General features: G+C 40.7%; 1 protein-coding gene across 1 annotated transcript in view; it reads left to right on the forward strand.

Moving 5' to 3' along the window:
• SLIT3 (slit guidance ligand 3) overlaps positions 1-9520 on the forward strand; it is an 835110-nt gene extending 825590 nt beyond the window's left edge. Inside the window, exons 34-37 of the mRNA XM_044659841.1 lie at positions 1320-1474; positions 3370-3655; positions 6352-6560; positions 9143-9520. Of these exons, the coding sequence (XP_044515776.1) occupies positions 1320-1474; positions 3370-3655; positions 6352-6560; positions 9143-9378 (886 nt within the window). The 3' untranslated portion in view covers positions 9379-9520. The remainder of the gene's footprint in view (positions 1-1319; positions 1475-3369; positions 3656-6351; positions 6561-9142) is intronic.
• The last annotated feature ends 3233 nt before the right edge of the window (positions 9521-12753 follow it).

A 12753-nucleotide genomic window follows, 5' to 3' on the forward strand; every position in this document is an offset into this window, starting at 1 on the left:
GTATTTCAATTTTATTACCTATTAAGTAGAAATAATACCTGATATTTACCTCACAAGTTTGGGGGAGGATCTAGCGAGATAATAAGAATTTGTTTTGAAAAAGCTGAGAGTACAAAATAAATGTAAAGATTAATATTTACTAGGGAGAAATGAGCATTTCCTATTCTGGCCATTGGTCAATAATGACTCCTTTTCATTCATTTACCTGGTATAGTCATGTTTGAGACAAGTCTTTCAGAAATTTAGCCCTAAAGAAGTTCACCCTTTTCATTATTTGAGCTGATGATCAATTTCTCTACTTTGGGGTCAGAAATAAAAAACAGGACCTGGAATAACCACCAAAGCCTTCATCTAGAACAGTGATGGGCAAACTACAGCCACGGGCCAGATGCAGCCCCCTGAAATATTCTATCCAGTGTGACATTATTCCTAATCTGACAAATCAATGAGTAGGATACAATACAATGAAACTTCAAAAGAGTTGCCTTAGAAACAGACTGACAGATGAGCATTTCCTTTCCTTTGGCCCCCTCTTTAAAAAGTTTGCCTATCAGGGGGCAGCTGGGTAGCTCAGTGGATTGAGAGTCAGGCCTAGAGATGGGAGGTCCTAGGTTCAAATGTGGCCTCAGACTGTGTGACCCTGGGCAAGTCACTTGACCCCCATTGCTTAGCCCTTACCACTCTTCTGCCTTGGAGCCAATACACAGAATTGACTCCAAGATGGAAGGTAAGGGTTTAAAAAAATAAAATAAAATAAAATAAAAAGTTTGCCCATCACTGCTCTAGCATGGGTTCTCCTTTTATAGATGAACCTCTACAAGCCAATTCCCCCTATATAGTTTTGGCTGTTATTTCATCTAGAGCTTTCCCTTGCAAAGGGGCTGAAAGAAACCCCCCAGCCAATTGTCTGTCTGGGTAGAAACTGGAAAGAGCACTGGGTTTAAGGATTTGGATTCACCCTCCACAGAAGACAAATAATTGGGTGTTTCCTAGCAGTTGAGTGGAAATACAAAGGCAAAAGTAAACTAATCATATAAACCTTATGTTCTACAAACAAATGCAGAAGAAAATAAAACTTTTTTTCAATACACAATAATAAATACTTGTTCATTACTTGATTAGATCACTTTCAGGACCTTATTAGTTAAGGATGTGGGAAGAATGGACAGAAGGAAAAGGACCTTGGCCCGGCTCCTGAGTTTCCAGTTTTTGTCACTAGGATGTCTCAGATTCCATCGAGGTCATTTCCTGTCACTGCTTCCTCCTTAGTAGCTCTTTTTGTTTTTATTCTCTTCTCTCCCACTCCTTCTCTAACCCAGTGTGGAGACTGTGAATGATGGGCAGTTTCATAGTGTGGAACTTGTGATGTTAAACCAGACCTTGAACCTGGTCGTGGACAAAGGAGCCCCCAAGAGTCTGGGAAAACTCCAGAAGCAGCCGACAGTTGGTACCAATACTCCTCTTTACATTGGAGGTAAGATTCTCTCCTACTCCTGCCCCAAACTTTGATTATCGGTGAAGTCGCCCTCTCTTAGCTAGCAACCCACCTTCTCTCAAGTCCTCACCACCAGCCAGAACAGAACAATCCACCAAACCAAGGCAGGCCCATTGCCAGAAAGCCAAGCCCCTGGACAGAGGGCCCAGTGGTTCAGGCCTCTGCTTTTTCTTTCTTCTCTGACAGGAAAAGCAGAAGCACCATAGATTGTCATTTGATTTTAATATTTTAATACAGTGCATTATGATACAAAACTTATAAACTCTTTGCAAGTAAGGGTTGTCGTATATGCATGCATGTATGGATGAAATATTTATTTGCAGTATATATACACGCATGTGTTTGTGTTTATCTATGAATACACCGAAACATGTATGTATATATATGTGGGGGGGAGAATATATGTGTATATAGATACACACATCCCCCAGTGTGTGGCAAAAACTAGACAGGATAAATGCTTATTGTGATTGATTGGTGGACAGAATGGTTAGAGCCTTCCTTTTCTGCTAAGCACTAGGGAGACAAATACAAAAAGCAAAGGCAGACTATGGGGAGGGATCATGGAGGAAGGAAAAGGGACAAGGCAGATGACCAGAAGGGTGAGACTAGAATGAACTGAAGCATGGCTGAGGCTTTTCCTGAAACAGTGGTCTAGCAGAGGGAGTCACCAATCGCCTGTGCGGGACCCCAGGATGCGTGTTTCTCTAGGACTGGAAAAATAGTCAAGGAGGAGGGGGGTCGGAGTGGACTGGGAGAGACAGAAAACGTAGTCACTGCCCTCAAGGAGTTTGTAGTCTGGGAGATTATCCCCAAGCTCCCTCCGATTGCCCACCGTGTCCCTTGAACTTAGTGCAGACACATAAGGGCCCCATTGCCTTTGGAGTATACTCTGCCAAGCTGGGGGGCTCCTCCCCGCTTCCAGCTTCTCGTGTTAGGATCCCAGCAGTTATCAGAAGTAATGGCGGAAGACCAGACCACTTTTTCCCTTCTGTGAAGATAGTGATATAAAGACCCTGCTGGTATCTGGCCTGGGGGAAGTAGAAGAAAAAAAATATATCTTGTTTTCCACCTGATAGCTAATAAGTTTTCTGACCCAGAATCAATATCAGACTGAGATTTTCGATTGGGATCTTTCTTGATCATTGGAAACTGTTAAAATTAGTCTCTGCATATTCCTCTTAACCAGCCCTTTATATTCTGGCTTCAAAGGCCTCAGGGTATTAGCAGATTTCTGGGCACTGGCCTAGAAGCCAGGAGACATGGGTTCTAATTTCAGATTAACACTATAAAGGCTTGGGTAAATCATCTAAACTTTCCCAACCTTAGTTTACTTATCTGTAAATGAGAATAATAATGTCTTTCTGGCCTATCTTATGTCACTTGCAAGCATTAGTTAAGATATTATGGGCAAAAAAAAAAGCTTTGGAAGGTAGAAGACAGAATACAAATGGAGGAAAAAGTAGAAGCACCAGATTAGAAAATTAGCCCCTAAATAATAGAGAATGGTTTCTGTTTGCATGGATATGGGGACAGACTTGGTGATACAGTTTAGGATGCTTTCATCATAGTATTATTTTGGATGAAAAGCAGCATAACTTAGGATAAAGGGCTGGTCTCCAAGCCAAGAAGACCTGGGTTCCAATCCTGCCTGGCAATGGGACCCTCAGAAGCAACTCAACATATTCTCTCAGTGTTATGGGTAACTCCCTAAAACTATAAATTTCAGAGAAAATGTGAATTTCATGGATAGATGGAGTTTCTTCCTCTGGGACTTTCTTTTAACAGTAAAATCTTTGGTTCAATCCCTAGTACTTAGGACTGCAGGGTCTGGGGTCAGGAATGGGGGAGCTACATCCCTTCTCTCTCTCTAGGAATACCCACAAGCACAGGCCTCTCAGCCTTGCGCCAAGGCACAGACCGAACCTTGGGTGGCTTCCACGGCTGTATCCATGATGTCCGCATCAATAATGAGCTCCAGGATTTCAAGGCCCTGCCCCAACAGTCCCCAGGTGTCTTCCCAGGCTGCAAGTCATGCACCATCTGCAAGCAAGGCATGTGTCGTTCTGCGGAGAAGGGCAGTGTGGTCTGCGAGTGCCACCCAGGCTGGACAGGACCACTGTGTGACCAAGAAGCTGGAGATCCCTGCCTCAGCCATAGGTCAGTCTCTTGGAGACAGGATGCACTTTGAGCTCAGAGTTCTGCTTCTCTCCCTGCCTATGCAAGACCCCAACCCCTTCCCCTCTCCAGGGTTCTTGGGCAGACAAAGAAGAGCAAGGGGGAAGGGGGCAAGGGGAAGAGAGAGGAGAAAGAGAGAGAGAGGAGAGACAGAGAATGTTCTTTGATTATAGTGGAAGATACTAAGGTTTGAATTCAGGAGAAACCTGCCCTTATAATTATGTACAAAATATGACTAATAAAGTAATTGGGCTGATTCTTTAATGAAAGGACTAAAGTTATCTGTCCAAATGAGTGTTATCTCTTTCAAACTAATCCTTGGAGGACACATATATTTATTTACAGATAACATGATTCATTCTGTCAGAGAGAGATACAAAAACACACACACACACAGTCATTCAGTAATGGCAAAATGTCACCCTTTAAAAATGGAATAACTTTTAAGAAATAGAAGTCATTCAAAGCCATGTCTAGTGAATTAACATGGGTGGTTGAAGTGAGGAATCCAAATCTGAGTTTAAAAACTGATTAGATTAGGTACCTTTTGTAACTTTTAAACTGGCTCTTCAAATAATTACTAAAGAGGCTTCTTCTCTTCGATTACTTAAAAACAAGTTTGTTTTTTTTTAATGACCATGACCAGCTATGCAAAGATTATTAAATAATGTAAAATGAAAACTCTAACAAAACCTTTTTTAAAAACATAATTAGATGAATACATCTTTTTTAAAAAAAAAAGGTAAAATCTAACATTCATTCATGATAATAAAGAAAGACACTAGGAACCAAAAGAATTTCAGAATTGTTCCTCAATATAATAAAACATATCTACCTCAAACCAAGAGGCAACATAATTTTCAGTAGAAAAATATTAGGAGCATTCCCACTCGCATAAGGACAAAACAAGGACATCTATTTTCACTGCTTTTATTTGACATACTACTAGAAATTCTAGTCATTTCAATAAGACAAGAAAAAAAGGTATTAGAGGCATTTACACCAGAATGTAGAGGTCAAAATATTTTTTGCAGATATCATGAGCATCTAATCCATAAAATTTGACTATTTAAAAAGCAAACAGTGAGGACAATAAATGAGTTCATCAAAATTAAGATGCAAAATTAAACCAAAATCATTTGTATTCTCATTTGCTATCAATAGGGACTAAGAAAACATCATAACATATACAATAACAACAAAAATGTTTCTGAATTATCCTGCTTAGAAATGCACAAGACCTGCTTGAGAAAAACTAGAAAAATAGCGAGAGAAATATAGGAAGACTTAAATAAGTGGTAAAGCAATCAATGTTCATAAATGAGTATGACCTTTTGACCCATTAATTCCATTGTTGATTATATACATGTATATGTGTGTATGTGTATATATCTATATAAACATATATATAAAAGAAATCCATTAAAAGATTTTCACAGCAGCATTATATGTAACTTCAAAAACCTAGAGACAACCAAAATAACAGCGCTTATTAGCACCGTGTCTGGCACAAAGATGCACTTAATAGCATGCACTTAATAAAAGCTCATTAACTGACAAGAGATTGGTTAAATGAAATTTGAACTTTGTCCTGCCATTAAGATTTACAAGCATGAGGAATACAAAGAAATCTGGGAAATTCTTTATGAAATAACACAAAATAAAACTAGAAGACTGTAGGATACACTATGACCTGAGGGAAAGTAAGGGGAAAGTAGAGAAGATCGAATGAAAGTCCTGTTGGGGATCTAAAAGTAGACTGAACAATTGCTCAGAAATGTTATATGTTGAGGGGCAGCTAGGTGTCCTAGTAGAATGAGAACCATGCTTAGAGGTGGGAAGTTCTGGGTTCAGATTTGGCCTCAGACATTTCCTGGCTGTGTGACCCTGGGCAAGTCACTTAACCCCCATTGCCTAGCCCTTACTGCTCTTATGCCTTGGAACAAATAAGTAGTGTCAATTCTAAGATAGAAGGTAAAGGTTTTTGAGAGAGAGAGAGAGGGAGGGAGGGAGGGAGGAAGGAAGAAAGGATGGAAGGAGAAGGAAGAAAGGAGAAAGAAGAAAAGAAAAAAGATTGGTATGAATTCATTTAAACGTAAATAGTTACAGTGCATATTTAAATAGCTATATTGATGTACAATATTAAGCTCCTAATCATGTTTTTTAAAGAACAGAAGACATATTCATCTAAAGTCCAGGAAAGGAGTTAGGCATCTCTGGTCGTGCATATTCCTAGTTCTACTATATGAAAATTTCACTCACCGCCACAAAAGAGTTTCCTAATTAAGGAATAGTGGGCAGCAAAATGGCACAGAAAATAAGAGTTCCAGTTCTGGAATCAAGAAGACTCATTTCCTGAGTTCAAATCTAGCCTCAGACCCTTACTAGGTGTGTGACCCTGGGCAAGTCTCTTAACCCTGTTTGCCTCAGTTTCCTCAAATGTAAAATGAACCAGAGAAAGAAGTGGCAAACCACTCCAGTGTCTTTGCCAAGAAAACCCCAAATGGGGTCACAAAGAGTCAAAAAATGAACAATTTAAAGCTTTATTGTGCTTATTTAGTTTAATGCCTATTTTTGTCCAGAGATTGGGTTCTGGGATCCAGTGGTTTTCTCTCTGAAAGGCTTTCCGAACCACTTGACCCACAGTGCTAATCCAGTACCTTTTCTCTCTTTCCCAGATGTATCCATGGAAAGTGTGTGGCTTCGGGCTCTACCTACACATGCAGGTGTGCCGAGGGCTATGTGGGAACCTCTTGTGACCAGAAGAATGACTCGCTCAACCCTTGCCGGGACTTCAGGTGCTACCATGGGCAGTGCCACATCTCTGAGAGAGGGCAGCCTTACTGCGAGTGTGAGCCCGGCTTCAGCGGGGAGCGCTGTGAACGAGGTGGGCTATCTCTGAGCTTCTGGAGTCTGAGGGGGGCAGGGCATTCACTAGGAGGAGAGGGATGGGGAGAGCATCACTCAGGAGGCCACTAACACACGTCCTGGCTGGATGACAGGCATCTCATTTGCACTTAACTCTTTTTTTTTTTTTTTAATGATTTATTATGGCTGTCTTCTGTTTTAGTATCACCTGCATTTCTACTTCCATCCTACCACTACCTATCCCTTATGATAAAAAAGAAAATGAGACAAAGAAAAAAGTTTACCAAAACTAAACAACCAGTCAAAATTTTCTGACTTATATGCAGTATTCTACACCCCTGAACCTCCACCTCTGCTAAGAATTGGGAGATGTCTTCTCCTCTCTCTTCTTTGGAGTCAGGCTGGGCCATTATGGTTTCAGAGCAGTTTCAATTATTTTGTTGTTTGTATTCCTTCTATTTACTTAGTTTTAGTCATTGTGTATATTGGTTTCCTGGTTCTGTTCACTTTGTATCAATTCTTAGAGCACAGTGTCAGTCTATTACATTTCAGTCCTTAAACTGGTTTAACCATTCCTCAACTGCCAGGCATCCATTCTGCTTCCTATTCTTCAGACTTGGTAGTTGGAGATGTTTGATGGCCATTTAAAACCCTGCCTGAAACACTTAACTCAAAAGCACTAGAGTTTCACTACTGCCCACAAAGCCCTAGAAGGATCTGGATATTGGGGGGGGGGGGTCTCAAAAAAGATATAACATCAATTTAAGAGTTCCTTCAAGAAACTTTTATCAAGTTCCTGCTTTACACATAGATAACACAAGGGAATCCTCCAGATCCTTAAATTTTTCAAACAAAAAATAAACAATTCACAAACAACAAAACAATTTACAATAAAAAAGTGTTTTTTTAAAAGAAAAACAAAAGCAAGAAACCAGCTGAATAAGACAGCTATTAGAGGAAATGTTTGGTTAAAAAAAAAAAAAACAACTGTTAAATAAATAAATAAAACAAAGAAACCAGTTGACTAAGACAACAATTAGGGGAAATGGTCATAAAATAATAATAATAATAATAAAACCAAGAAACTAGCTGAATATGACAGCTATTAGAGAAAATATTCATAAAAAATATTTATAAAAGAAAAAATAAAACCAAGAAACTAGCACAGTAAGCTAGCTATTAGAGAAAATGTACTGAGTAATAGTGAATCTTAACTTGTGAGACACCGTCCCTGAGGAGCCAGCCCATAAATCCAATCCCAACTGCCACCATCCTGTCAGAATCTGACAGTTGATCAGGCTGGTCAGTACTTTCTTCCCAGTGAAGATTCTATGATTTGTGTCTGTTTGTGTAATCCTTCCATCAAGACAGACCAGAACACCTCTCTGTCTGAAGATATTGTTTTCAAGTCGTCACTGGATGAATAATACGTAGTCCAGCTTCTTGGTGTAAAATGTCTCTGAGGTTAACTAGGCTGGCCCCTATTTGGAGCCTTTTCTGGCTCTGTGTGGTCCATGCCAAAGTTGATTCTTCCTCTCATGATCTTTGAGGTCACTTCCACTCCATGATGAAGCAACAGAAGAGCATGTTCTCCTTCACAGTCATTTGTTTCTTTTGATCAGGCCCCCCTCCCCAGTTATCAGAACTAATTTAAAGATATCTTCTCTCTCTCTCTCTCTCTCTCAAAGTAGCCTTTCTTATTTCAGAATATGCTCTGCCTCCCAGAAACTCTGATTACTACCAGAGGGCTCTGTCACCATTTTCCTTCCCTTAAACAACTTTCCTCTGCTGAGAGCAGAACCAGAGCCCTATTTACTCTCCATACTTTTTATATAATGCAGAGAGGGAATGTAGCACAGGGAATAGGGCTCTGGGGATGGAGACAGGAAGACCTGGGTTCAAATCTTTCCTCTGACACCTAAGAAGTATGTGACTCTGGGCAGGTTACTCCATGTTTTCTAGGCACTCTGCATTGGTGGAGGGAATTCCTACATCTAAGGAACTCCCCAGGAAATCACAAATTACTTGTACAAATTGTACAAAATAATTTTTACAACAAAAATTTACATCTTTTCTCCCTTCTCAGGGAGAGGGGTTATGGGTGTGAAACATGGCATTCAGTGCCAGACTAATGTGGTAATTAATTATGTTTAAATGCTGGGTTTTTTTTTCCTTCATTCTTCTTTGGTTCATCAACCAGGGGAGTGAAAACAGCTATGTCCAGAAACAAAGATGATACAATACAGAAATACAGAGAAGGCGATCAAAATAAGATTTAAAATGAAAATTATTTAGGAAAAGGGGGAAATCTATAGTACCTTTGTGGAATTTAAGTTTTATATCAAGAGATGCTCTCCCTATTCTCTCCTCGGTGCCATACTTAGCTTAAACATCCACTACCTTGACTATCAGTTTGAATTGAAATACATGGGAGGGCTTTAGTTGTTTGGTGGTTCACCAAAAATGATAATTACCATCCCGGGGCATGCCACCCACCCCCAGGAAAGGATGCGTAGGGCTTCAAAGTGTCCGTTCAAAATTGTTATCATGCCCATCTGGGCACCCTAACCAAGCCTGTGCCCACCTCCTTTATCCCTACAGAAAGCCCATGCCAGGGAGAGGTGGTACGAGAAGTGATCCGCCGACAACAGGGCTATGCTTCATGTGCTACAGCCTCTAAAGTGCCCCTGATGGAGTGTCGTGGGAGCTGCGGCTCCCAGTGCTGCGTCCCCATACGTAGCAAGCGACGGAAATATGTCTTTCAGTGCACAGATGGTTCCTCGTTCGTGGAGGAGCTGGAGAGACATGTGGAATGTGGGTGTCACAAATGTTCCTAATCCCCTCTTCCCCAAGTCTCCACCACTCTGAGGAGGCAGGCACTGCCAGACATCGGCTCAAATGGGGATGTCAAACATGGGACCTTGTTACTTTGAGTTGAAGAGGAAGAAGAGAAATATTAAGTATATTGTAAAATAAACAAAAAATAGAACTTATTTTTATTATGGAAAGTGACTATTTTCATCTTTTATTATATAAAGTATCACACCATTTGGGTATATGTATCATATAGTGAGTTATTTTTACTGAGGTTTTTGTTTTGTGGTGTTGTTGTTTTTTTAACAGTTGTTCAAAATTTTAAGAAAATGACTAATAAAAATTAAAAAAGGATAATAAAAGAAGTCATACATAGCCTGCCCGAGAAATAGGAGGAAAGTTTATATGCTTATACAATAGTATCATGTCAGAAGAGACCCACATAGTACCGAAGTCCTTGGGGAGGGTGGGGGGAATTGTATAGGAGAAGCAAAGGGAAAAAAAATCTTTCCCTTCCTTCCTTGCTTCCTTCTTCCTCCCCTTCTTCCGGAGAACCACCTAGATCCTGAGAGAAACCATTGTACGAGTGGCCACTATTCATGCCTTTGACCTAGATATCTTCCTGAACTTTTTCCTGTCCTTCTATACATTGTTCTCCGTCTGGCCTCTGTTCTTTCCCGGCCTCTTCCCCTCAACTCTAGACCCCAAAGTTTAGGACAGGTAGAAGAAGCATGCTGGCTTGACATCCCTTTCCCACTAGGAGTAGAGCTGAGCACTCCCATACATTCACTGTTTCAAGCCAGAAGCCTAATGGATATCTCTACAATGGCTTAAGTCAATCAATCAACAAACATTTATTAAGCGCTTACTTTGTGCCAGGCACTGCGCTAAGTAAGCACCAGAGATACAAAGAGAGGAGAAACTGTGGATTGTGGGTTCTTAGAGCATCTTCCTGGGGACTGGTTAAACATAAGTTCTGTCCCAATCTCCCCATGGAGCTATTTGTGCTGGAAGGCTAGAAGCCTTTTCCCATTTTTCATAGAGTGGGCAAGCCTAGGTGGTTACTATGGTGCAGAGCACTTTATGGTTTTCTTATTCCAGCCCCTATTCATAAAATGAGTACCAATAGGGAAACCGAGAGCCAGAGAAGGCAAGTAGCCCACTCCTGATCACACAGCTAGCTGGTAAAAGAACCCAGGAACTGAAGCCTAAGTCTCCTGACCCATGATGTTTTCCCCCTGCCAACAGATGGAGCAACCAGAAAAAGCAATGAATGGCTTCAGATTTACCCCTTTTTTCCTTAGAACACACTGTCTTTTCTTTCACCTCACATCTCTCTCAAAAATTTTCCATAGAGGTCTACTCCCTGGGCTACTCAGATATGTTTCTAGTTTGGCCAAAACAAGCATGACAGACCCTCCGAGATGGTTAACAAGAAGTGCTGGGGAACTTGGGAGTTAAGCAAGTGGCTCACATCCCAGATCTTGAACCAGGCCATCTTTAAAGGCAATGTTTCTGACTCAATAACTAGTTCTAATATAAAAGAAGGTGGGGAGGGAGATGCTTTATAAAAATTATATAATAGTGCCACTGCCCCATATGAACTTATGTTTGTTTTATTAATGGACTGTCATATTCTAATGTCATTTTAAATAAATGGTTGGGTTACAAAGGGGCCATCATATGCTCTGGTGAATACCGTGACTTAGTACTATTCTATGGTGTGTTTTTCTTATTAATTTTGTACTTACCCTACTCTGGAGTTTCTGAATTGATTTGTTTTGTAGGGCTAAAGTTCTTCCTCCCCTTTTCCCTGCTTTTCGAGGACTTTGGCAATCCTGGTGTGGAAAAGAATCAGAAGGAAGCTCATTGACTGACTCTGAGAGTAGGAAATTGGGAATTATGCCTAGAAAGGAAAGGAAAGTTGGAAAGGAAAGCTCATGCCCAGAGCAAATGAAACATCAACGGAGAACTGGACTCAGGCAGACCCTTCATTGCAGAGATTTCATCTGCTCCCCTCAGGGACATGCAGAATATATGACTACAGTGAACACAACAAAACACTAGAGACATGGCATAGGGGAGATACTTAATATGCAGCAAGATTGGGTTGCAGGGAAGAGAATTGGAGGTGATGATGAAAAGAAGAGAAAAGTGGGAGGATAGGTTGGGATCCGATTCTAAAAATCCTGGAATGTTAAGGGTTTTGTTGTTATGGGCTGCTTTTGTTCTTGTTTTTTTGCAATACCTCTCTAGTGCCTAATTAAATACATTTTTAATTCCCCTCTGATCCTGGAGTGAGAGATTTGGGAAGAGCCAGTTTATGATTTGAGCCTGAGGATAACTTTATGGGCAGGAGACCTGTCTGCATTCTCACTGGTCACTGAGGCCCCATAGACTGAATTGTGCTGAAAGATGCCCAGAAGTCCCTGACTTGGACTCTAGGACATGCCCAAAGTGAGCAAAGATGTATGAGCAAACAGTGGGTAGCACCACCTCCCCTTGAGCCCTCTTCATAGTACTGATGGGGAGATTTTAGAGAAGTGTCCATGTGATAGGACTAGAGGACACAGAGGAAAACTAAGCTTCCAAAGGCTCCAACTTGCATTCTGAAGGTCATTCCCACCACATTGGCAGATGTTATTTAATTTAGTTCAATTCAGCAAACATTTATTAAGTGCCTACTGTTTGCAAAGCACACATTGAGTACTAGGGAAGACAAAAAGATTCAATAAAACAGCTTCTGTCATTGAGATTACATAAAGAAATCCCACATAAATAGATAACTATAACATGTTAAGTCCATGAGAAATGAAAAGGGTTATATGAGCTCTGGGGGCAAGAGGAGTAAAACCTGGGATTTCAGAGAAGGTTTCGTGAAAGTGGTCTGGCATAGTGAAAAAAAGAGCAGAATTTTGAGTTACAGGACCTCAATTCAATTTGAATCTCAGACCTGATGCATTTTTACTGTGGGCAAGTAACACTCCCATCATCCCCATAACATAAGGCAATTGTGATTGATCTGTAAGAGTCCTTCCAGGCCTAGATCCTATGACATTAGCGGGGGTATTTCAATTGGGCTCCAAAGAATAGGGAAGATATCAATAAGGGAAATTTCAACTGGGAAAAAGAGAACATTCTAAAGTATAGGGGAAAGCATGGGGGAAAACCCAGGGGTTGGACAGTACAAGGAGTACACGGGAAAGAATGGGAAGGGATAAGGCAAGTTGTCCATTTTACCTAGAGCACTGAGGGCATAGAGGATAGTATTATGATAAACAGATGGAAAAGTAGAGAGATCCCAAGACTGTAGAGAACTTTGGATTTCAGTCAAAAGAATCTAAACTTCACTCAGTTTACTAGGGAGCCACTGAAGAAAGTTGAACAAAGGGATATTG

The sequence above is a fragment of the Gracilinanus agilis genome, chromosome 2, assembly GCF_016433145.1.
Source record: "Gracilinanus agilis isolate LMUSP501 chromosome 2, AgileGrace, whole genome shotgun sequence".
In the NCBI taxonomy this organism is placed as follows: Eukaryota; Metazoa; Chordata; class Mammalia; order Didelphimorphia; family Didelphidae; genus Gracilinanus; species Gracilinanus agilis.